This window comes from Copadichromis virginalis, linkage group LG15 (genome assembly GCF_057382275.1).
Source record: "Copadichromis virginalis isolate Kocher_CV1m ecotype Utaka linkage group LG15, C_Virginalis_male_GT1.1, whole genome shotgun sequence".
In the NCBI taxonomy this organism is placed as follows: domain Eukaryota; kingdom Metazoa; phylum Chordata; class Actinopteri; order Cichliformes; family Cichlidae; genus Copadichromis; species Copadichromis virginalis.
The window spans coordinates 14,788,161-14,810,778 of NC_140632.1; the positions used below are offsets into that span (position 1 = coordinate 14,788,161).

General features: G+C 40.6%; 1 protein-coding gene across 3 annotated transcripts; it reads left to right on the forward strand.

The window, feature by feature from the left end:
• The first annotated feature begins 1,158 nt into the window (after positions 1-1,158).
• mia3 (MIA SH3 domain ER export factor 3) lies at positions 1,159-22,550 on the forward strand. 3 transcript variants are annotated; one of them, XM_085432113.1, is made up of 28 exons: positions 1,160-1,331; positions 3,338-3,471; positions 3,554-3,640; positions 3,731-6,680; positions 8,328-8,636; positions 9,380-9,510; positions 14,503-14,634; positions 14,853-14,874; positions 14,964-15,052; positions 15,144-15,221; positions 15,342-15,452; positions 15,538-15,609; positions 15,710-15,814; positions 15,910-16,032; positions 16,139-16,226; positions 16,323-16,387; positions 16,489-16,579; positions 16,744-16,882; positions 17,076-17,238; positions 17,348-17,383; positions 17,491-17,558; positions 17,898-17,983; positions 18,247-18,360; positions 18,917-18,976; positions 19,063-19,109; positions 19,223-19,291; positions 19,730-20,108; positions 21,784-22,550. In XM_085432113.1, exons 1-28 carry the CDS (start codon positions 1,211-1,213, stop codon positions 22,041-22,043), a joined length of 6,129 nt encoding a protein of 2,042 aa, XP_085288239.1. In that variant the 5' UTR covers positions 1,160-1,210; the 3' UTR covers positions 22,044-22,550. The 3 variants fall into 3 exon arrangements, with proteins under 3 accessions (XP_085288241.1, XP_085288239.1, XP_085288240.1); XM_085432115.1 differs by lacking the exon at positions 18,247-18,360 and having other exon boundaries at positions 1,159-1,331; XM_085432114.1 differs by lacking the exon at positions 19,223-19,291.
• Positions 22,551-22,618: the final 68 nt, after the last annotated feature.

Sequence of the window (22,618 nt, forward strand, 5' to 3'; positions counted from 1 at the left end):
GAGGGAGGACATGCAAAGGGTGACAGAGGAGGATGTAAGGGACAGGATTAGATGGAGCCAGATGATCCACTATGGCAACCCATAAGGGTAGTATTATAACTATATTATACGGGGTCTAAATTTTTCTTTTACCTCTTTTCAGAATAGTTACTTAGTAGAAAACAATTATCAGGATCTTGTGTAGTGCCACTTTTCATCAGCAAAGAGGCTCAGTGGTTAGTGCTACTAAAAACCTGGCAGGGCTCTTTTGTGTGGTGTTTACATCTTCTCCCTGTCATTGCACAGGTTTGCTGTTAATCTCATTAATTTCCATCATCGGTTAAATAAATGCTCATAATAAAAATATAATAAGATGCCATTTTTATGAGGGCAGAGGGATTCACATGAGCCTGAAAATCATGCCCAGTGTTCTCTCCACTCTATTTATTTATTTCTTTTCAAATAATAGATTTCCAATGGGCAACACCGCCTTTGTTTTTTACCCTCTCTGTGCCAGCCTATTTAAAAGATCTTGGAAACATCCCTGCCAAAGGCAAACAATGGAATCCATTAAGATAGTAAGATGAGGGCAAGTTATCAAGACACCAATATGAAGGAGCAATCCACAGCAGATATATTTGTATATTAAAAAAAAAGAAAACTACTACAGAGATATTCAGCATATACAAAGCAGTGATGTACATGATTTTCCCAGCCGGCAATAAAGTGTAAAGCACAACTGCAATGCAGGATCATCCTCATTAATCGCGGCACAGATACTGCTCCTAAGCGCACATATGCAAAGTTAACTGAGACACATCAGTTAACTTTTTATGACGGTCATTTCGTGCTAAACGATAAATCAAAAGCATTTATGCATTAGTTATTCATATACCATTTTGGTTGTCTTTCCACTGTAGTAGTCAAATATGCCCAATAGTCAAGTATGCATGATAAGGAAACCCTTTTGCACATGCACTAGACTAAATGATAAGCCTAATTTATGACTGCATCTGCTTCATTTTTTCTTTTCTTTTCTTTTTTTTTGGTGTTGTTTTTTTCCCCCACCACGGCCACATGAAGCAGACACATCCAATCATGCATCCTGTGAAAAGCGATCCTGAGCCTACACCCAGCCGGATCTGCTGTGCTGACGTGTCGGCTCCTGCTGCCCAGTGCTCATGCTCCAGCAGCAGCAGCGGAGTCAATCCAGTCAACAGAAACTGCCAGCATGGCAGCAAAACACGTTTACCGACAGGGCTTTTTATTACTTTTATTTAACTTTATGTCAGCCGCAGCCCTGGAGAGAAGGTTCTCCGACATTAAGAGATGCGCCGATAAGGAGTGCAGCAGTAAGTCCGCTGGCTTTCCAACTATTATCTCAGGGGGGCTTCTCTGATGCGTCTTCGCACCATCCCGATACTACAGCCATAAACTGCCGTTATCTCTTGACCTGTTGCCGGTCGATATTTGCGACCTTGATCTCCTCTTGCAATTGTTGTGATGCTGTTTACCTGTGTGATGCCCAGTGAAAACAGGACAAGCAAACATTAACATTAATCATTTGGCTGGGTAGGATTACTGGTTTCGATGCAGCCCATGTTGGCTGGGTGCCTGTCAGCTTCGGCCTGCCTCGCTCCCGGATAGTGGAAGCTAAGGTTAGCAGCTAATTAGCCACCGGCCGGCTCGCTCTGCTAATGTTCGGGGTAAAGGTGATAGGTGAAGTTAAAGCCAGGGTGTTTATAGTGTTCAGCCACATTTGCCTCACTCTCATGTGGATTTGTGGGATTGGGCTGCTTTGCCACAAATCAATATGCTTCTGTAACGCTTCTAGCTAGCAAAGTTTACATTTTTACCCTGCCTCCTGACTCTTAACCTCTACATTCAGTGCAAGACTTAATAAAGGACACGCAGCAGTTTTACTTACAATACAGAATATTCATTTAGCAATTGTTAACCACAACCGCAAAGTCATCTATAGGTGATAAGAACGTATTTTTATTGTTGACTTATCATCAGGGGGAGCTAATTTTGACTCATAAAACAGTAAATATCACACACTGTAACTCATAAAACACAAGTCAGAGCTGAAACTCAGCCACTCAGAAATAAGTCTGAGTGAAATACAAAATTTAAGACAGTGGTTAGTAGCTAATACTTGAATCATAGTTAAAGCTTCACCTTTTCTGCTTTTTGTGCATCAGTTTTGGGCTTATTTTTCTAATGCACGTGTTGTTAAAGTGGCAGCATACATTTCTGTTATTTAGCTTTACATCAGTTAAGTATGTTGTAGTTAAAATGTAGTTGTCCAGTGAGATGTGTGGAATAAATACCTAACAACATAACAGAAGAAAACTGCCGACAGATAAGTACAAGAATTACTGACCATGTATGCTATCATCCCTCTTGTTGACTGATATGCACATTCAGCTGTAAGTATTAGTTATTGTTTATGTTAAGATGTCTTTGTTTCTCTGACACAACAGGCTGTAGGAAATGACAACAAACCAAAATTACTGGTTTCAGCTAAGGGTCGAATGCTTTGTATAAACATCAGCTTTAGCCCGATGTTTTACATCTGGTGCATCCAAGAACCCATCCACCCAGTTTCTTCTGCATATCCAATTCAGGGTCATATTTGGGGTGCAGTCCATTCCAGATGGTCTATCGGAGGCCTGACGAACCATTCACACTTATGGCCAATATAGAATCACCAAGTGCTTTACATGTTGGCTTGTCAAGCAAAAGATTGCTGATTCGATTCTAGCCTGCGATGCAAATAAACCTGGGGGTTTCTGTCATCAGGAAGTAGTTTCTAGAAAACTCACCGGACAATATGAAAGCACCACACAGCGGCCTTAGCCTGCAGTGGATTCAAACTCAGCTTCTTGGTGTGAGGTGACTTGAACTAAGCCCAAAACAAATATCCATCCATCCATCCATTTTCATCCGCTTTGTCCGGGGCCGGGTCGCGGGGGCAGCAGCCTAAGCAAAGAGGCCCAGACCTCCCTCTCCCCAGCCACCTCCTCCAGCTTATCCGGGGGAATACCAAGGCGTTCCCAGGCAAGCCGAGAGATATAATCTCTCCAGCGTGTCCTGGGTCTGCCCCGGGGCCTCCTCCCGGTGGGACATGCCTGGAACACCTCACCCAGGAGGCGCCCAGGGGGCATCCTTGTCAGATGCCCGAACCACCTCAGCTGGCTCCTTTCGATGTGGAGCAGCAGCTGCTCTACTCTGAGCCCCTCCCGGATGGCCGAACTTCTCACCCTATCTCTAAGGGAGAGGCCAGCCACCCAAAACAAATAAAATCTTTGAATAAGTCATTCTTACCCTTTGTTTTTTGTTTTGTTTTTTTCAGTGCTGCTGTGTCGGGGGAAAGCTGTGAATGATTTCTCAGGACCTGATTGTCGGTTCTTGTCTTTCAAGAAATCTGAAACCATCTATGTATATTACAAGCTGTCAGGAAGAAGACCTGACATATGGGCCGGAAGTGTAAGTATACTATAGCACATATTTATTGAGCTCTGGATTTAATTTGTGTAGTTAAAATCCTGAACATGTTCTCTCGCAATAGGTTGGAAGCCACTTTGGCTATTTCCCAAAAGACCTTCTGGCAGTTAACCACATTTATACTGATAACGAATATGAAGTTCCAGCTGAGGTATGGAAATATATAAGAAGATAATCCACTTGTGGATACCACAGATAGTAAGATGTAATTTTTAATTTATTTTTTTTTATCTCTTCTCAGGAAACAGATTTTGTCTGTTTTGACACTGGATTTGACAAGTTTGATAATTATGATGTAGATTTGCTCCTTGGCTTGTCAGCAGGGGAGAATGATAGCGAAAACAACAAAACATCTTACCAAGTCCAAGCAGCAGAAGCAATAGAAACAGGAGAAGTAGCTCAGAGTGAAAAACAAACTGAGCATCATGATAACTTGGAGGAGCTTCATAAAGCCCCTGATGATCAAAGTGCCTCTTCAGCCGTTCTTGATCAGTCAGCTGAAACACCTTTACAAAACACAATGGAGTCCAATGCAGAAGTTGCACGTGATGCTACAGAAGCTGAAGAGGTTAAGGAAAAACATGTACCAGAGTCTGTCCCTGAAAACTTGTCAGAAAAGAGTGAAACCAAAGATACACCCGCAAAATCGGAAGTGGAGTCTGTGCCCAAAGATGATTTTGTTTCAGAAAGCGAACCAGTCTCATCTTCTGAAGGAGTTCAAATCCCTGAGTTGAAAACTACCATTGGTTCAACTTTTGATGCCATCGTCACCGATGAAGAAATCACCGAGAAAATTACCCCTTATGAAGAAGAGGAGGAGAGTGTAGACGTGGAAAACCATCCAGAAAGTGGCACTAATGTTAAAGAAGAAACTCCACTGTTCTCTTTTTCAGAAGACTCCATCAATACTCAACCATCTGTGGAAATCCCCAAGTTAAAAACGACCCTTGGGACAACTTTCGATGCTGTGATCACAGATGAAGACACCACCAAGAAAGTTACCCCGTATACAGAGGAGGACAGTGAAGATGTGGAAGACCATCCCGAAAATAATAGTGATACTAAAGAGGAAACTCCACTGCTGTGTTTTTCAGAAGAATCCGTCAACACTCCAGCATCTGACTCTATTAAAAAGCCTGAAACTCCACTGGCGACACCTGAGGATAAACCAAAGACAGCAGAGGAGAAGAACGTGTGGACATCACTCGGAGATGCTGTGTTTTCAGCTGTCACTGGAGTAGACATAACCACACAAGAAGTGAATTCAGAACAAGAGGAAGATGATGATGAGCGAGTGCCAATCCCTAAGTTAAAAACTACCCTTGGGACAACTTTTGATGCTGTTGTAACAGATGAAGAAAGCACCAAGAAAGTTACACCAAATCCAGAAGACGACAGTGAGGATGTGAAAGATCAGCCCAAAAATGATAGTGATACTAAAGAGGAAACGCCACTGCTGTCTTTTTCAAGAGAATCCTCTAACACTCCAACACCGGAGTCTCCTAGAAATCCTGAAAGTCTGCCATTGACACCTGAGGATAGACCAAAGACAGCAGAGGAGAAGAATATGTGGACATCACTCGGAGACGCTGTGTTTTCAGCTGTCACTGGAGTAGACATGTCAGCAAAAAAAGTGAATGAAGAGGAAGATGAGGACGAGGAAGACGAGGAGGAAGAGGATGTAAAAACCCATGATGAATCACTCTCGGTAAAATCCCCAAAGGACCCAGAGAACATGGAGCCAGTTCTTCAAGATTCTTTGAATTCTAGATCTGATAATTCTGATGTGAATGAAGGCACCAGTGACTCAGAGAAAGTTTTGTCTGATAAGAATGAAAATGATGTAGACGTTACTGGACATAAGGAAGCTCAGGATGAAACCAAAAAATCAGCAAAGGATCGAATAGAGCATCTAACAGAGGGGATGAGAATATCCACGGAGCCACTGCCACAAGATAATAATTTAGACAACCATGAGGCTGAAGTAACACATATAAAAACCACACATGAAGCCACTGAAGACAAAGACGAGCAGGAGGTTCCCAAGGATTCAGAGATTACTGAAGACAAAGACGAGCAGGAGGTTCCCAAGGATTCAGAGATTACTGAAGACAAAGACGAGCAGGAGGAGCCCAAGGATTCAGAGATTACTGAAGACAAAGACGAGCAGGAGGAGCCCAAGGATTCAGAGATTACTGAAGACAAAGACGAGCAGGAGGTGCCCAAGGATTCAGAGGCCACTGAAGACAAAGACGAGCAGGAGGTGCCCAAGGATTCAGAGGCCACTGAAGACAAAGACGAGCAGGAGGTGCACAAAGATCCAGATGTCACTGAGGATAAGGCAGCAATACCAGACAGTATTACTGCTGCAGAGCAGAAATTAGACAGTGCAGTGGATGAAAAAGAAAACATGACCGAAAGTGAAAAACACCTCGACTTGTCCGCTAATGAGAGGTCCAGTGACTCAGACCTCAGAGATGATGATAATGTAGTAAATGACAGCCTGCCTAATCAGATACCTGATGATTCAATGACAGATTTAGGAAGTAATAACAGTCGAGCAGAATCACCTGTTGATGAGCCAGAGATTCAGGATGCACTACATACAAGGGAGATGATGGAAGAAGATGAGACTCCAGATGCGGAGGAGGGGAACGATGAAGAGAGAGAAGAATTACTTGAAGATGAAAACGCGCTTTTGTTCTCGCAGTCAGACAAAACCTTGCCTGAAACAAGTCCACCTACCGTGTCACCTCCAGAGCCAGAATACAGCGAAAGCGTAATGAGATTGACTCTGCTGTGGGATCACTTCACAGAGGAGAAGATGGAGCAGGTCCAAAAGCTTCTGGGTTTAAAAAATCTCTTCAAACTGGAGGCCATGTTCATGGATCTGGACATAGAGTTTCAGGCTACCCGTCAGTCACAGACGGGTACTACAGAGGACATTGAAAATGCGCTCGAAGGCATCTTGGAAGCCTCTGAGAACACTATCTTGGACGAGATTGAGAAGATGCTTGATAGCCGGGACACTAAACACGACTATGATCACCATATGGACCCAAGTAATTTGGATGAAGAAACAGAAATACTGGACGACTTTCAGGAGCTGGCTTTCAGCCTGCGGCAAAAATATTCAACAGCCAGTGACAGCACGCCTTTAGCACTAGAACTGTCATCAGACACTGAGAAAGGTGGGTTTGATCTGTATTATTTGAAGTATCTTGAGTACAAAAAGGCTTACACGTCTCTGTGGTTGCTTACTCTGCTTTAAACATTGACAGTTGTGCTATTAAATATGTTCATTGCATCAGTTTATAATCAAAGTGAATGCAGAATTTGATACTGTGACGAAGCAGATATCCAGCATCTTGTTTCCAGATAAATAGATAGTGTCGTCATCACGCTAAAAGGGAGTTCAGTTCACACCCAACAGTAATGGAGCCGTTGAGATAGGATTTCCTGCTTTTCTTACCATCCTAACAACAATTAATTGTGGTCACAAAGGGAAAGAAAAACATGTTTTCTTCTCGTTCTCTTTGACATCAGAAACTTCCCCCTAGGTTTTTTCAGTGTAGTCAGCTAGTCAAATCAACTTTTGAGGTGAAATTTTAGATATGTTGACTATCAGTGAACACAGTGACATAAGACTCTGACCTAAATTAAAAGGAAATGTTCATAATTTCATTACAGAAAATTAAAGAAATTACTTTTAAAAGGTAAAAAAATAGCAAAAAGGCCCAAGAGTTTAGTGAACTTACCTCAAATTGCTTATTTTATTCAAACTCCAATCCAGAAAAAACACTCTTAAAGCTATTTTACAACAATAACAGAGGAGAAACTATTCCAAACTTTCTATCTTTTCTCTCACTTTGTTTGCTGTTTTGTTTTTCTGAACCAATGGTTTCATTTTTGGGCAGCACGGTGGTTAGCACTGTTGCCGCACAGCAAGAAGGTCCTGAGTTCAATTCCCCCACAGTCTTTCTGTGTGGAGTTTGCATGGTCTCCCCGTGTTTGCGTGGGTTCCCTCCGGGTACTCCGGCTTCCTCCCACCGTCCAAAGACATGCAGCTTGTGGGGATAGGTTAATTGGATAATCCAAATTGCCATTAGGTGTAAATGTGCGAGTGAATGTGAGTGCGAATGGTTGTCTATGTCTATGTGTTCGCCCTGCGACAGACTGGCGACCTGTCCAGGGTGTACCCCGTCTCTTACCCTATGACAGCTGGGATAGGCTCCAGCGCCCCCCGTGACCCTGAAAAGGATAAGCGGAAGCAAATGGATGGATGGATGGTTTCATTTTCACTCAATATACCAATTTAGGTATAGCTTAAGCATCAAGCAGATGGTCACTGTAGTGGATTTTCTGGAGTTATCCCTATCTATTTGTTGATGTACTTCTATTTGAGGAGGTCTGAAAACACATTAGTCTTAGTCAATCTTTTAGGAGACTGATAACGTGACTGTCCAGTGATGGCGCTGGGTATTTTGGCTCTTCAGTGGACCACAAGGACAGCTCAGCTGCATGCTGATAGTGAAGAGACATAATGTGTTTCTTTATCTTGAGAGTTGACATAGGAAAGGGTTTATGAAAATCCATAAGAGATTAGAATTTCAGAATAACTCTAACCCTTTCTTGTAATGTTAAAAATAACTATATTTCATATTACTAATGCATTTCACTTGAATAATTCTTTTTTCACAAAGCCAAAATGGATTTTCATGATAATGAATTTGTCTTTGCTCTGCAGATGTCATGCAATCTAGAGGCTAGTTCTAGATTTAAAATGTTTAATCTTAAATTTAAGCATTATTGGGTTTTCCCCTATGTTTCCATCTCAGATGAACAGGAATTGAATGTTAAAGAAGATGTGCTACACATTGCTGAGGAAGAATTGGACAAAATACCAAAGGCCGAGAGCGATGACAACCTGACAATAACGGATCCTGAAGAAAAGCCAGCTGAGGTTGAAGAGGAACAGCTGGTTAGACCGGACGTTAGTGTGGAGGAAGATGGTGGACACTTTAATAAAAACAAAGACAATCCGCTGAGCTTCAGCACATCTGATGAGATGCAAAAGGTGCCTCAAGCCACCCTGGAAAATGCCTTCGACATGGGCCTTGGTGTTGAGGTTGAACACTCACCCTCAGGTTAGTAATGTCTTTAGAGCAATGGTGTAATGGAATTAAATTGCAGGTTTCCACCAACAGTTATAATATGTAAGATTACAAAGAGGCTGTGTGGTGTAAATAGTAATACAGGTTCCCCATTGAAATTGTGCCTTGAACCTTAGTGTGCCATGGTCACAAAAAAGGAGCATAAATGTTTGATTCCTAATAAAATGGGGCGATCATGGCTCAAAGAGATGTCAGTTCGTCTTGTAACCGGAAGGTTGCCGGTCTCTTCGTTGTGTCCTTGGGCAAGACACTTCACCTGCCGCCTACTGGTGATGCCCAGAGGGGCCAATGACGCGATATGGCAGCCTTGCTTCTGTCAGTCTGCCCCAGGGCAGCTGTGGCTACAACCGTAGCTTGCCTCCACCAGTGTGTGAGAGTGAATGAATAGTGAAATTGTAAACCGCTTTGAGGGTCTCGAAAAGCGCTATACAAATGCAATCCATTATTAAAATATCATTGCTTTTGTGAAATATTTAGAACATGTAAACACATTATGAGAATTTTGGACTTTGGCTACAATAAAATAGGATAATCTTGAGGTCAGCAAATCAGTCACATTAAGCTTCCTCTGGTTTTATCATATTAAAGTTACACTATATTAGTTACATATGGTTTTGCCTTTATGTTGATATTTAACTATATTCTGTTATAGAAGAGCTTTACATAATCCAGCAATAACAAACAGACTTACTAACTGTTAAATTCTGTTTGACAAGGGTCTATGGACTCCATGGAACCAGTGTCCGAAGTGCACGAAGAAGAAGTGGGGTTATTCTCAACAGGGCTTGTTTACACGGGCTGCATCCTTGCAATGATCACGAATAAAACTGCAGAGTGGAGCACTGTGGTAAGTGTACCACCATTGCATACACCACATCCTGTATACATTAGATTCACCACTAATCTAATTCACTAATCTAATTTGTGAAATATTTCAGCAACATCCAAATGAATCTAAATCTGTAATCAGTCTCGATGATCTGACAATTAAAAACGTCAAAATAATGTCCGATTTTTCTGATCTTTCTCTGTCATGTGCAGGGAAGAAGCACAAACATGCAGATTTTTAAGGAACAAGTTAAACAAATTAGTTCTCTATCATCTCCTCTGTCTGCGTATGCTGAATATCTGTTGCTGGTTTGAGTGCCGCACAGAAAAATGAATAAACAAATGTTCCCTTGATGGCTTCTTTAAAGGAAGTAGGAAAGAAAAAACTTATTATATACTTTTTAATGCTATCCCAGGACATCCTAACATCACTCATAGTTCATAGGGACATACTACATACTATACTTGAGTATGCTGCTATTGACTCTTTTTGGCGTGGTTTATTAGATTGGATGATTGAAGTCTGAAGAAACAATTTACTCATTTAACATACAGAGGCCTCGTTATCACGTGGAAGAACAACAGCTTGGCACCTCCAGCAAAACCCAAAACATTTGAACCACGCTTCAGAGCAGATTTTCAAAACATCTCGGCTTCGGAGGCTTGACACAGTGTCGAAACGTCTGTTTCGAGCTTCCCATCCCTACCAAAATTTACTATTTTATTTGAACTTAGAGTGGCTTAGAAATATTACTCGTAAATGAGCAGTACACAGTCCAGAAAAGTATTGGCCTCTCTGATATAGTTACGCACCATATTTTATGTTGCTAGGGTAACCAGATCCGGGCAAACTAAATGTGATGAAAGGGGTTTGTTTGCGAAGACTCTGTGGGACGTGTTGCCAGTGCCGAGAGGGATTTTGATCTAAATTAAAACATGAATACACACATACTGTGCAGGTTACAGGTTTGGCATTGATCAGGTCAATCACAAATAAACTTTGATTTACTCTAATTTAGTTAAACTCAATTACTATAGAATAGACATAAAGAGGAATTAAATTTTTTTTATGGTCCTATGTGGCAGTCTTTGTGCAGTCTTGCATTTCCTGTTTGCATCACTGTAACTGTTAAAATTTCCACCTCTTATCTCTGTGGTAATAATTTGGGGATTTTAGTTGGGAGGCATTCAAAGAGCGAATGGTTCATAAGATCACTGTTTCAAGACTGGGAGGAGACACAAAGCTATCCTCAGGGGTCACAAGCTAGTGGGAAGGGCATCCGGTGTAGTATCTGTAACAAATCAACATGTGGTTCCCTCCTGTGTGGCAACGTCTTGGGAAATAAGGGAACAGCTGAAAGCATGAAAGTACTTTCAGCAAGGAAGCATTCATAGTTCAGCTCATCAATTTTTAAACCAAAATGTTTCTTGTGAGACTAGTGTCATCAGGAGTGTGAGACTGTACAGCATTTTTATATCGAGACAGTGTCCCGCATTTTAAATGACTCTAATTTACAAAAATGGACTTGTGTCAGAATAAAACAACTCAAAGAGAACTTGGATGCATCCCTGCTAAAACCCAAAGATGATTAGCAGACAGAAAAGCTGAAAAGACAGCAACTGCAATGACAGCTGTTGGAAGCATGTACAGAAAACTGTTCCATAGGACCAATTATGAACTTCAATTTCCATCTATGCTCATCACTAATAATAAAAAAAAAACAAAAACAGGAGCCTCAGCTGGAGATGACAGAGTTAAAGATGCTCAGATTTTATTGGAAGTGACCAAGATGCTCAGCAGGATATCAGAGGGTTGGTGTGATAGAGTAGAATTCAAGGAATAGGGTGAAATGGAGGCAGATGATCCACTGTTTTGTTTATAAGTTTGTTTTATAAGAATCACTGGCGAGGACTTTTGTAGAGCCAGCCAAAATGTAGGGCATTGTCGCAATATTTGGGGCAGACGTCACAGACTGTTGTCTTGCTGCTCTGAAAATAGGAGGGGATGGATCGATCTAAATATTGATTATATAGATACCGGCGTTGGTACTGGTATCTGATCAATACTTGTGTGATAGGATTGATCCTTTAGTTTATCTCCTCTGAGCATGTCGCTTCAGTTACATCAAACAGTAAGCATGTCTGTTCAAGCATCCCCACAGCCCTGTCCACACTTCGCTCATCTTCCTTCTTCCAGTTCTGCCGTAATTGGTTCTGATGTCACTCAATTTAACACTTAAATTTTACTGAAACTGAAAAAATATATCCTGAACATGAAAATATTTAAGTAATTTAAGTATAGTATAAGAACCCTTTTTGGTTCACTATCAAGTCATTTTTATTTATTAAGCACATTTAAAATAACAGGGGTTGACAGAAAGCGGTTGCCAGGAGGGCACATTTAAATTCCAGCGCTTCAAAAAAAAGACAAAAAGTGGGAAAAACAGTCAAAGGTGCACTTGTGATTTGTTGACCAATTAATGCAAAACTCACAATTATTTGTCATAAAAACGTATTCAGATTCACCTCATAAATCATTACATGCGGCTCTTAAAAGTACTGACGCAGGCAAAGCTGGGTCTGTATATACTTTATATAATAGTATACTTTATACTGTATATAATATTGAATAGATACCAAAAATTGCAATGTTGCATTCCACTATCCCACATTGTTCCGCATGAATAAACTCTTTTCCCCACATATAGTTTTTGGGGAGCTGGAGACTTGCATGACTTTAGAGACTTTTGTTCAGCCAGCCAAAATGTGGGACAGAGGATTAAAATCGTGTGGGTACACTTCTGGTCGCCCTACATAGACGTCGGTCTTACTGCTCTGAAAGTGTGGTGCATTATGTGAGAACTCAAATTTCCAGTTTTCCCTGAACGCCCCCTCCGGCCCTCCCCCTGCCTTGTTGACTGTCGCGGTACAGGCTGAAGTTCGACACAGCCGGTGCTGAGCTGGCTGCTGGGGCTAACGGCCTTATTGTGGCATGTACAGGCAGATAATGTGTTGTTGAGTTAGTGTAGCCTTTTTTGGTCGCTACAGTCGTTATCCATAATCAGAACCACCAACTCTGCTAACGACCGTCGCTTCACGATAACTGCTGTGAATGGGATTTGACGGGTGATCTTTAATTACCGTTAGCAAGTCGTTGTTACCAACTCCTATCTCCACTATTTTACGTTGTCCATTTGTCTAACGACCGCTTATTTGTCTTTCATACGCGGGAGACATTAACGCTCCTGAATAACGAGCGTTTGCTTAACGATACAGTTACTTTGTGAATAGCTAACGTGCTAGGCAGCTAGCTGATACCTGTCAAACTAGCATCTGGCTAGTTCCGTTCTTGTTTTTAAACACGAGAATGGAGAGGGAGACATTATCCCTGCCTGTCATGGAACCGGAGAACACATATGTAGTTTTTGTGAAGGAACTGCAACATGTAAGTATTCATTACAGTATTAAAAAAAAAAAAAAGCCAGACTGACACCTATATGAATATTATTATTTACGCTGTCACGGCCTGTGAGGTTAACCATGACGTGTTAATTAGCAGGTGGCTGATGGATAATGACTTGGACGGTTCCTTGTCCTAAATCTACTCACCAAACTTGCCTTTAGCATTAGCAGCAGTCGACCGGGTCTTGTATATTTGATTGAAGACCTTTCACTGTCCTGTGCCCTTTTCATTGCTATCTAACTTTTCTTACAGCCCAGCCTTTGTTGAATTTGTATTGAACATTTAGAACTGAAAAGCAGTAAATTGAAGAGAGGCTTTTAATATTTGCCATTAGTATTAAGGCAGCTGTAATCCCTGTATTTTATTAGAGCCACGGAGTGAGAGCATGTATGTGTTTGCTACTGTTGTCTCATGGGGAGTTCAAAGGTTTCTTTGTGATTGGACTAATATGCTCGGTTTGGTATGACTGGGCATAAATGAAGCTAGTTTAACTATAAAGTGAAACCCACCTAGCTTGTGAAAGAGAAAAGCTTGTAGTATGAATTGCTCCCTAATCAAGTAATGTATGAAATGATACATCACTTCAAAATGTATGTATAGAACAATGTAGAAAAACACGTTATTTTTATGTTAATAAATAACCAACAGAATTATTTTGGTGACTAAACTGAGAGTGTAGACTAATCTTTTTGTGTTTTTATATCGATCCTGTGTCCTTTATCACATACACTCAGCTGCCACTTTATTAGATAAATACTTGGGGGCTTGGCAATGTTTTCCAGTTTTCTGTTGTCCAATCCTGCTGAGCCCATGTCAGTCATATCATTAGTTTCCTGTTCTAGCTTACAAGAGTGGCACTTCTGCTGCTGCAGTAGCCTTTCAGCCTTAAGATTCGTTGTGGGACAGAGATGCTCTTCTTGCTAATCTTGGTTGTAATGAGTGCTTATTTGAGTTACAGATGACTCTTTACTGATGTGTCATAGTTTGGTAAATGTATGCACAGTGTGTTAGTCTAACGGTAGATTTAATTTGATGTTTAATCAGAGCTTCTGCAGTGTTTTTATTGTATATTGTCTAGTTTGTTTTTCCATTGGGCTTTTTTGTTTATTTATTTTGCAGCCAGATTTATAGTCATAATTATTTTGATACATTTTGAAACATGGTAACTCTCTTGTCTCTTTTTAATTAAGTGTCTTTGAGCTAAATAAAAAAAACAAACATTTTTGTAAACCAAAGTATTCATGCAATAGCCTGAACTTAAGCTTTTACTGAGAGGAAAAAGTGATGTTGTGATAGGCAAAATGAGAATATGAAAGGAAAAGTGCAATCAAGTTATAAGACAAAATAAGAGCATCACTATGAAAATAATTTTCAATCAATTTCTTTTTCAATCTTCTTTTCACCACTTTTGAAAGCTGTGTTTGTAACTAGAAATCGATATAATTGAATTGCATAGTGCTAGTTTAACCATCTGTTTCCAGTTTAATTTCGTTCTCCAGAGTTAAAGCTGTGGTTGTGGGGTTGTTTTTTTTTTTTTTGTCTCTTCAGATGATTTCATTGCTGCCAGAAGAGTGGAAGCCAGGAGAAACTTTGTTTGGCTGTCCTTGGCAAGCTGTTGTCATCACTGCTTTGGTTGGAGTATTGACCTTCACCCTCTTCTTCTGGAGGACTGTGCTGGCAGTAAGTGTTGTGATATTGCTGCTCTGTTTATTTGGTGCCTGTAAAATGCCAATATTATTTGTATGAGCTTTGATTTAATAAGGCTTTGTATCCCCCTGGGTTATACTCCCATTGGATTGAGTTATACACAGTATAAAATCTTCCATATTTAGGTCATTGTTGGATGATATTATACACTGTAAGATTTAAAATTGATTTTTTTAATTTTATTTTTAAAGATAAAGAAGAAAGAGTACCTCGGTAAGTTTTCAGTTATAATTTTTGCACAACATGACAAAATGCATATGTGTACGGCCTCATTGATTGTGTGCTTTGTGTAATGGGAAAAGTGGATGAAAAAAGACTCAGAGAGCAAATCCAGGTGCACAAAAAGGAAAAGGATGAAGCTCTCGCCAAAATGGCTGAACTCCAGAAACAGGTGAGCCCCAGAAAGAGAAATGTTGTTGAGTTTCTCCTATACAAAAACAAACAAAACACATCTGATTCATGTTTTCTTCTTTTTGTAAAAGACTGAACAACTGAAAGAAAATCAAAAACAGTCAAAGGAAACTGTTAGTTGTACAGTGAAAAAGATGCAAGAGCTAGAGGTAAGCAGTAAGAGTCTTTCTCATATGTATTTAGTCTTACGTAACCGGGTTGAATCTTTGTTGACACTCAGTTATTTGTTGAAGGGTTGTCGTTAATTTTTTTTTCTTTACTGTTTGCAGAGTAAAGTCTTACAGGCTGAAACATTGAATAAACAGATGGCCGAGGAAAAGGACAAATACGCACAGCTACTGGAGGAAGAGCGGGCAAACACTCTCCAAAATGAAACCAGAGTAAGTGTTTCATTTGCTTTCTGCTCGTTGTTATTTGCGTTCTTTTCACTGATTCATGCTGCAATTATTTATTTATTTTTAACAGATTGAGAAATTAGAGAAGTTAAACGAGAAGCTACAAGCTAACAGGAAAAAGATTCAGGAAGCGCTCTCTAAGGTACAAATCCTTTTGGGATATTTTTTTTTGCAAACTCTGTAGTGTTACTGTGACCTTTTAGCTTTAATTTATCTCATAAACTGTTTTCTTTCATCCATAGACTACTGTTCTCCTGGATGAAGCCAAGATTCGGGAAGATGCCCGAAACGTTCAACAAAAATGTCTTGAAAAAGAGTTTGCTGCGTTAAAGGACGAGAACAAAACAGTAAGACAGATATGGATATTTCTCTTTTATATTGTCATTAATCTGAATGCCTAATCAGATTTAATTTATGCTTTTTACCCTGCCTCTTCTAACAGCTGAAGGTCACCATTAAAAGCTGGGAGGAAAAACACACAGAGCTTAATGAGAAGATTAAAGTCTATCAGAAGTCCCAGAAAGAACTGGAGGACTCTGTGGTGCTCAAAGATCACAATGTGGAGGTCATTTTTTTTCACTAACTACTGTCATAACTCTTCCTGATTTTTGTTATTATTTATTTATTTATTTATGAAATTGTCTCATTCTTGCACAATATGTCCACTTCAGGTGCTGTCTGAACTTCTGTCTGACCTGGAAGCTTGTGATTTACAAAAAGGTGACACCAAAGTTTTGGCCAATGGTGAAGTAGCACCTGGTAAGTTTGTAGTTTATCAGAATATTTATGGATGAAATACGGCGAGTAGTTTTATTAACCACTGTTTAATAATATAGTGTTTTGTTGTTCTTTCAGTGTCTCTTACAGACAAGAAGACGGCCGTAAAGAACAGAATCAAACAGATGATGGATGTTTCTAGGGTGAGATATCAACAGATGTTGTAAAGCTTATTATATTTTAGTTTATAGAGGATTGTTCGGTTTCTAAATGTTATTGCATTTTCCTGTATTTTTCCCTACAGGTTCAGACCACTCTTGCTGTAGTTGAAGAAGAGCGGGATCGCTTCATGACAAAACTACTGAATGAAGAGAAGTCCAGGAAGGCAATGGAAGGTACATTGTGAATTTGTTTAATGTCCTCGGGATTCCCATACACTTGTTTGCCATACACCTAGGGGTCATTTTTGACCCAAGGACAACACAAGGGTTAAGAAGTTGTGTAATTCAGTTGGGTATCTGCATCCTACTAAACTCCTCTTTGTTTTATTTTAAAACAGAGCAACACCAGGAGCTTGAACATGCAATCTCAACCCTGAAAAGTGAGAAGAGCCACATTGAAAACCAGTTCAAGATCCTCCAGCAGAAAAACGAAATCATGGTCGAAATGTATCAGCAGAAGGAAAATGCCCTGCAGCAGTAAGTGAAGTCTTCAGCAGATTCGAAATTGTTACTTCCTGTCGTGAATGTCTGAAAGTCTTCTGTATTTTTGTAGTTGTAAATTTTACTTGCTGTCTTTACACCATGAATGATGATGATGAGTAAGTGAAACCTCTCATCAGTTGTGATTTGTAGAAGGACTGGGAGTTACTGTGTTTCTCTGCGCACACAGGAAATTAACGAAGGAGGAGCTGGAGCGGCGCAGCAAAGAGAATCTGCTGTCGGAGGTTGGAGGGAAAGCTGTTGAAGCTGAGGAGCAGGTTAAAATTTTAAGGCAGCGCATTAATGAGATGGAGGACCAGATGAAGAAGACTGAGGAAGTCTACAAAGAGCAGGTAGACTGTGTGTTTGTTTGTTTTTTATCTTAACGTTTTCAGATTAGCCAACAAAATAAAAACATTACTCCAATCTGAATCTCGGCTGAATGGGATTTTCTTTCTTTAGATCAAAGAGCAGGAGAACAAAACTCACTCAAACTGGGTATGTTTCCACACCGTTTATTTACAGATGCGATAAATAATTTATTCGGTCTGCGTAAGATTAGTATTGAGCTAAAGCATTACTCTGCTTCTTTGTGCTGCCTGCAGGTGAACGCTCGTAATGCAGAGCGAGCTCTAAACCAAGAGAAGCTCGAATCATCGAAGCTTCGTGAAAAGTGAGTTTTGGCAGTTGTTAAAGCTTCCTTGTTGTTCTGGAGTATCAGAAATTTTGTTTGTTACTCATAATGAGGCTGTTTCTATACAGGAAGTTGCGAAAGCCTGAAAATGTTTAGTCGTTACCTCACATCATAGCTGTTCCTATTACTGCTTAATGTGACTTCAGGCTGAATAGATTGGAGGCTATTGATTGTTTGTTTTTGTTTTTTTTGGACAAACTGTGAAATTATTTAATGACGTCACCACTGGCTCTGTTACATTTTCATCAGATAATTAAAATTGCCGTAAGTCACAGCCCAGTTTAACTGCATCTGAGCTGTTTTTCTTCCTATTCACAGATTGGCTGTACTCACCTCTCAGCTCAATGAGCGCCGCGCTCCTCTCTTCAGACCAAACTCTGGTCAGCCTGCAGGCCCTCGCCAAGGTAAGCAGGCACATCTCACCCTCTGTTTTATTTCCATCAGCTCAGCTGTCATCCCGAAGAACCACTGAAGATAATACTGTTTTCTGTTGCGGGGCAGGGGGGCTCCAGTTTTGCCTCATATGTGTTCTGATTGTGTATTTGTCCTGTTCATGTGCTTGATTTTTCTTGGAGACCCTGAAGTGACCCTCTTTATTGCATGACTTGTGTTGTTTTGTCAGCTGCAGTTCTTTTCTTTTGGTAAATTGACGGTTCAATTGTAACAGGTGACTCATACGGGCCCTCTCCTGTGAGTGGGGGTGCACCATCCCCACCTATAATGATTGAGGGTCCCAGGCGTCCTCCTTCTGCCCCAGTTGCACGGAGAATTGACCCGTTTGGTGAGTCCAAGTGGATTGCTTCCCCCACTTCCTTTTTACCCAAGTGGAACATCACTCTCCGTTACAACCTCATCTCTCTCCTCTTTCCCTCCTGACTTTATTTTTCTTTTCAGCTCTCTCACCTCAAGTTTTCCTTTTATGTTTTTTCCTAGTGTGTATTGCATCCTGATTCCTTCGGGTACCAGCTCTTATTTTCACCCTCCCTCCCCTTCCAGTTGGATCATTTGCTTGTTTCTGTTGAAATGTGCTTTTGCTTTTATTTCATTAAAAACAAGATTAGATTGTGGAAGAAGATTTTCTGAATTTGTATGTGTATGTGTGAATAAGTTATTCTTAGAAATCAAAGATGATTTCATTTAAATGCAAGGGTTTGGGGTTTTTTTTTTTTTTTTTTTTTTTTTTTTTTTTGTACCTCTGATTTATTTATTTTTTATTTTTTCCTAGGGTGTACAGTCTCTTTGTTTCCTCTTACTCTGTGTGTTGCGGCTGTGTTTTCCCTGCGAAGGGGCTCCATGGAGTTTTGGTTATTCATAGTTTTGTGTTTTTCTACCCTCAGGTCCTCGCCCTCCATCAGATCCCCATGGTCGTTACCCTGAAAAACACATCTCTGGGATGGGTATGTCCTCTGCAGTTTGTGCATTTCGAAGGTTTTGTGTTTATTTTGAACCTGTTATTAATGCAGTACTGTTTCCCCTCTTTCAGACATGATGGGCCCACGTAGCTCATCTCCAGCCAACTTGGATGCATCTGTAAGTTTCTTTTTAATCATATCAAACCCATTTTTATGTGATACCATCTCTCCTTTCATGTGTAGACTTAGAGCTCCTGCTGCATTTCCACTGTTTGTCCTAATCTGAAACAGACGCAAGCAGTAGATCCACAGATAAAAACAGAGACTAAGGCTGAGGTCACCACAGAGAATCCAGAGGCAGTGAGTACAGATGCTGTCAGTCCAGGTGTTGGTGTGAAGGTGTTTGGAAGCACTCCACATCCTCTTCCCTTAAGCTGGATTTGGATTTGGAAGGGGATCAAAGGCTCTTCTTTTTCTCTGGGGCTGACTAAACATTTTTTTAGGCTTAGTGTGTTTTTCATCTCACTGCACTGAAAGAAACAGCAACTCAAAAATGTGTCTTGAAAATACTGGGGTTATGAAAAATTGCAGAGTATGTGTGTCATATATCAAGATGCTATGAAAGTGGCTTGTTTTTAATCCAAATAACCATGGTGTGTGGTTAGTGGTCATGTGATTAAACCCTGGCTAAATGCACTGTGTGGTTTCTGGATCACTTCACTGCATGACAAAGTGTTAGCCCATCTATACTCTCATGAAAGTTGTCACTTCAAATTGTCATGTTTGTTTGTTTTCCAGGGTCCAGGATCCTTCATAGCATCACCAATCAGGGACTCACCTGGACCCATGGTCCACGGACCTCCACCTGGTCCTGCACCCTATGATCCAATGCTCCCTCCTGGCCGTCTGCCACCACCCATAGCTTACAGACCACCGCGACCTGGCCCATATCACCTCCCACCTGGCCCTCCTCTTCTTCAAGGTCCTCCCCTACCAGCTAATGGACACCCAGGTATGCCCCTGCCTGGACCAATGGGAGGAGAGTTTGGACCCCCCAATGGACTTGCAATTCCCCCCAGGCAAGGCCCTGGCCCAGGCATTGATCCCCGGGGTCCGCTCCCACCGCAATTCCGTCCCCCTCCACCTCATCACTTTGGACCGATGCCTCCTCCACAGGGTACGTTCAACTTTTTGTTATATTTATAACACTATATTTTTAGGTCCATATAAACCTGATGTGGACCTCTTTATATGCCAGACTTTCTCATTTTAGTTTTAGCCAAAATGGGAAAAGTTCACTAAAATGTTATAGTTGTACTGAGTAGGGCTGTAACTAACGTTTATTTATGTAGTCGACTAAGCTGCCAATTTTTCTTTGATTAGTCAACAATTATTTCCATAACTCTTATCTCCACTTCCCTCAACAAATTACAATGACCCAGGAAGCATGAATTTGAAAATAATCAAATATATTTTCAACATTACTCAACAGGACCGTCAGAATAAAAATGAAATAAATTTAAAAAAATAACGCGCAAATAGGAAACTAAAAATGGCTTTTGTCCATAAGGTCAAATAAAGATTAAATCAAAAAGATTTAATTTCTAGTCCAAAATAACACATTTCAAGATGTTTCAGTTCATGAATTCATGATTGCAGTGGACATATCTTTGAGATGATGTCCCCAGCTGTTGAAAACCACGCTAAAGATGCTCTCTGTCATGACTTCAGCCATTTGAGAGGTGGATGAGTCTCTTTACAGGACAAACTCATCTATACGACTTTGCTTAATACTAGTAAAATAGAATTGGAAAACTGTCATTTCTAGTAAAACACAAACTCTGGGACATACTTAGATCAGTTGAACTGCCAACAGACAGTCTGTTGTCATCATCTTCAGTATTCTTCAGATTCCAATTCATCATGCAGAAGAAGAGCAGCAAGCTATTAGACATGATTCACAGTGGAGTTGAGTGAGTCCAGATAGATTGACGTAGAGGCAGTGTTATGGTAAAGCCCGGAAATGGACTCCATTTGTAGCCGCTTGCAATGCTTAAAATTTGATGAAGAGCAGCCATTCATAAACAAAGCAGATAATAGCATGATGGTAAATGAGCAGAAAGTAGTGCAGTGTACCACATGATGAGAGGAGTTACGGCTTTAACAAAAAAATATATATATATTTTTTTTTTAATGTTTATACATGACATTTTCTCACATTTGCCACCATTAATTTCTAGTCATACAAGCCAATCTTACTTGGACTTAAAAAATATATAATAAACTGATCAGGGAAGCCATTCATATAGTTCGCCTTATCAACTCTTCGGTTTTAACTAGTTTAAGGTGGCATTCTGGCTTTCTAATACTCAGCTTTTGGCAGATTTAGATTCTGTTTGTAGCAGCTGAGGGGTTCCTTGGACTTACGAGATGAACATACACAATGCTTATCTCTTATTAAATAATGCCAACTTTATGCTTCCCTTCTAAAAATGGCAAATAACATAATCTGCTGCTGTGGTTTTCATCCTGGCTGACTAACATGAAACAGGAAGGGCCGGGGCGAGCTGGTCAGCAGTAGCTGAACTTTCAGAATAGGTGGGAGGGGATTGTCCACAAGTAAATGAAATGCAGATGCTAATTTGGTGCTGATTTAAAAATGAAAAGAAAAAAATTGAGTTGCAGAATATATTCTGGTCCCTGTTCATCTACTTGGGCTACTAAAGTCTGTGTAAGAAGACCCTGAGGCAGAAGAAGGCAAAGGCTTCTTTATTTCCTGAAAGAAGTACAGACCTGGTCTTTGGTCTTTTTTGTCTGTGTGACCATCATTTCCCTGCGATTTTCCTGTTTAGGTGTCCGTGGGCCCATGGGACCTCGTCCACCCTTCCCTCCTGACATGCGCTTCCCATTACCACGTGACCACCCTGGCCAACCTGTGGACCTGCCTCTAGGTGCCCCGCCTCATCCAGCACATCCTGGTGATGCTTATGGCCCGCCTGCACCCGATGCCCTCCAGAACTCTGTAGCCGCTCACAGCGTCCCCAGACAAGACCTGCACGTGAAGCAGGAGGCCCCTCAGGACTCAGCCAGGCCAGAAATGGTCAAGCCTTAAATATGCCACCAGCTATGGCAGAGGACTCAAACACCCCCGTTAACTAAACCTGTCACAATAACAACCCAGATCCAGTACAAACAAAGATCATGATTATTTTCATAGTCAGATGCAAATGTTCTTACAGCGAGGCCCGCAGATTAAAGAATGATCAGTTATGTCTGAAATGTGAGCTGAAAGGGTTGCCACTTTTCTAAACAGCCTGTGCAATAACACTTCGTTTTATGCCAGATTTTCATTTGTGTTGATCTTTAAGAAAATTATATAGCTATGATTTTTAAAGGGGCAGTTTTTTTTTTTTAAAATGTCATTTCCTGTGGAAATTGTTTTTTAAAATTGAGAAACAGGAGGGAGGTTTAGCTTCTAGCATTTCAGGAATACCATGATTTTTCCCAAAGCTCTTGCTTTACGTACAAATTTCAAAGCAAATGTGTAATTTGACAGCCAGATGTATAACTTATTTTACTATGTTGGTAGAACTTTTATTAATAAAGAATATAAAAGCTGTGTGTGGTACGTTAATACTGAGGATGTTTTTTGTAGGGTGTGCGATGAAGAATATATGTGAAGAAATA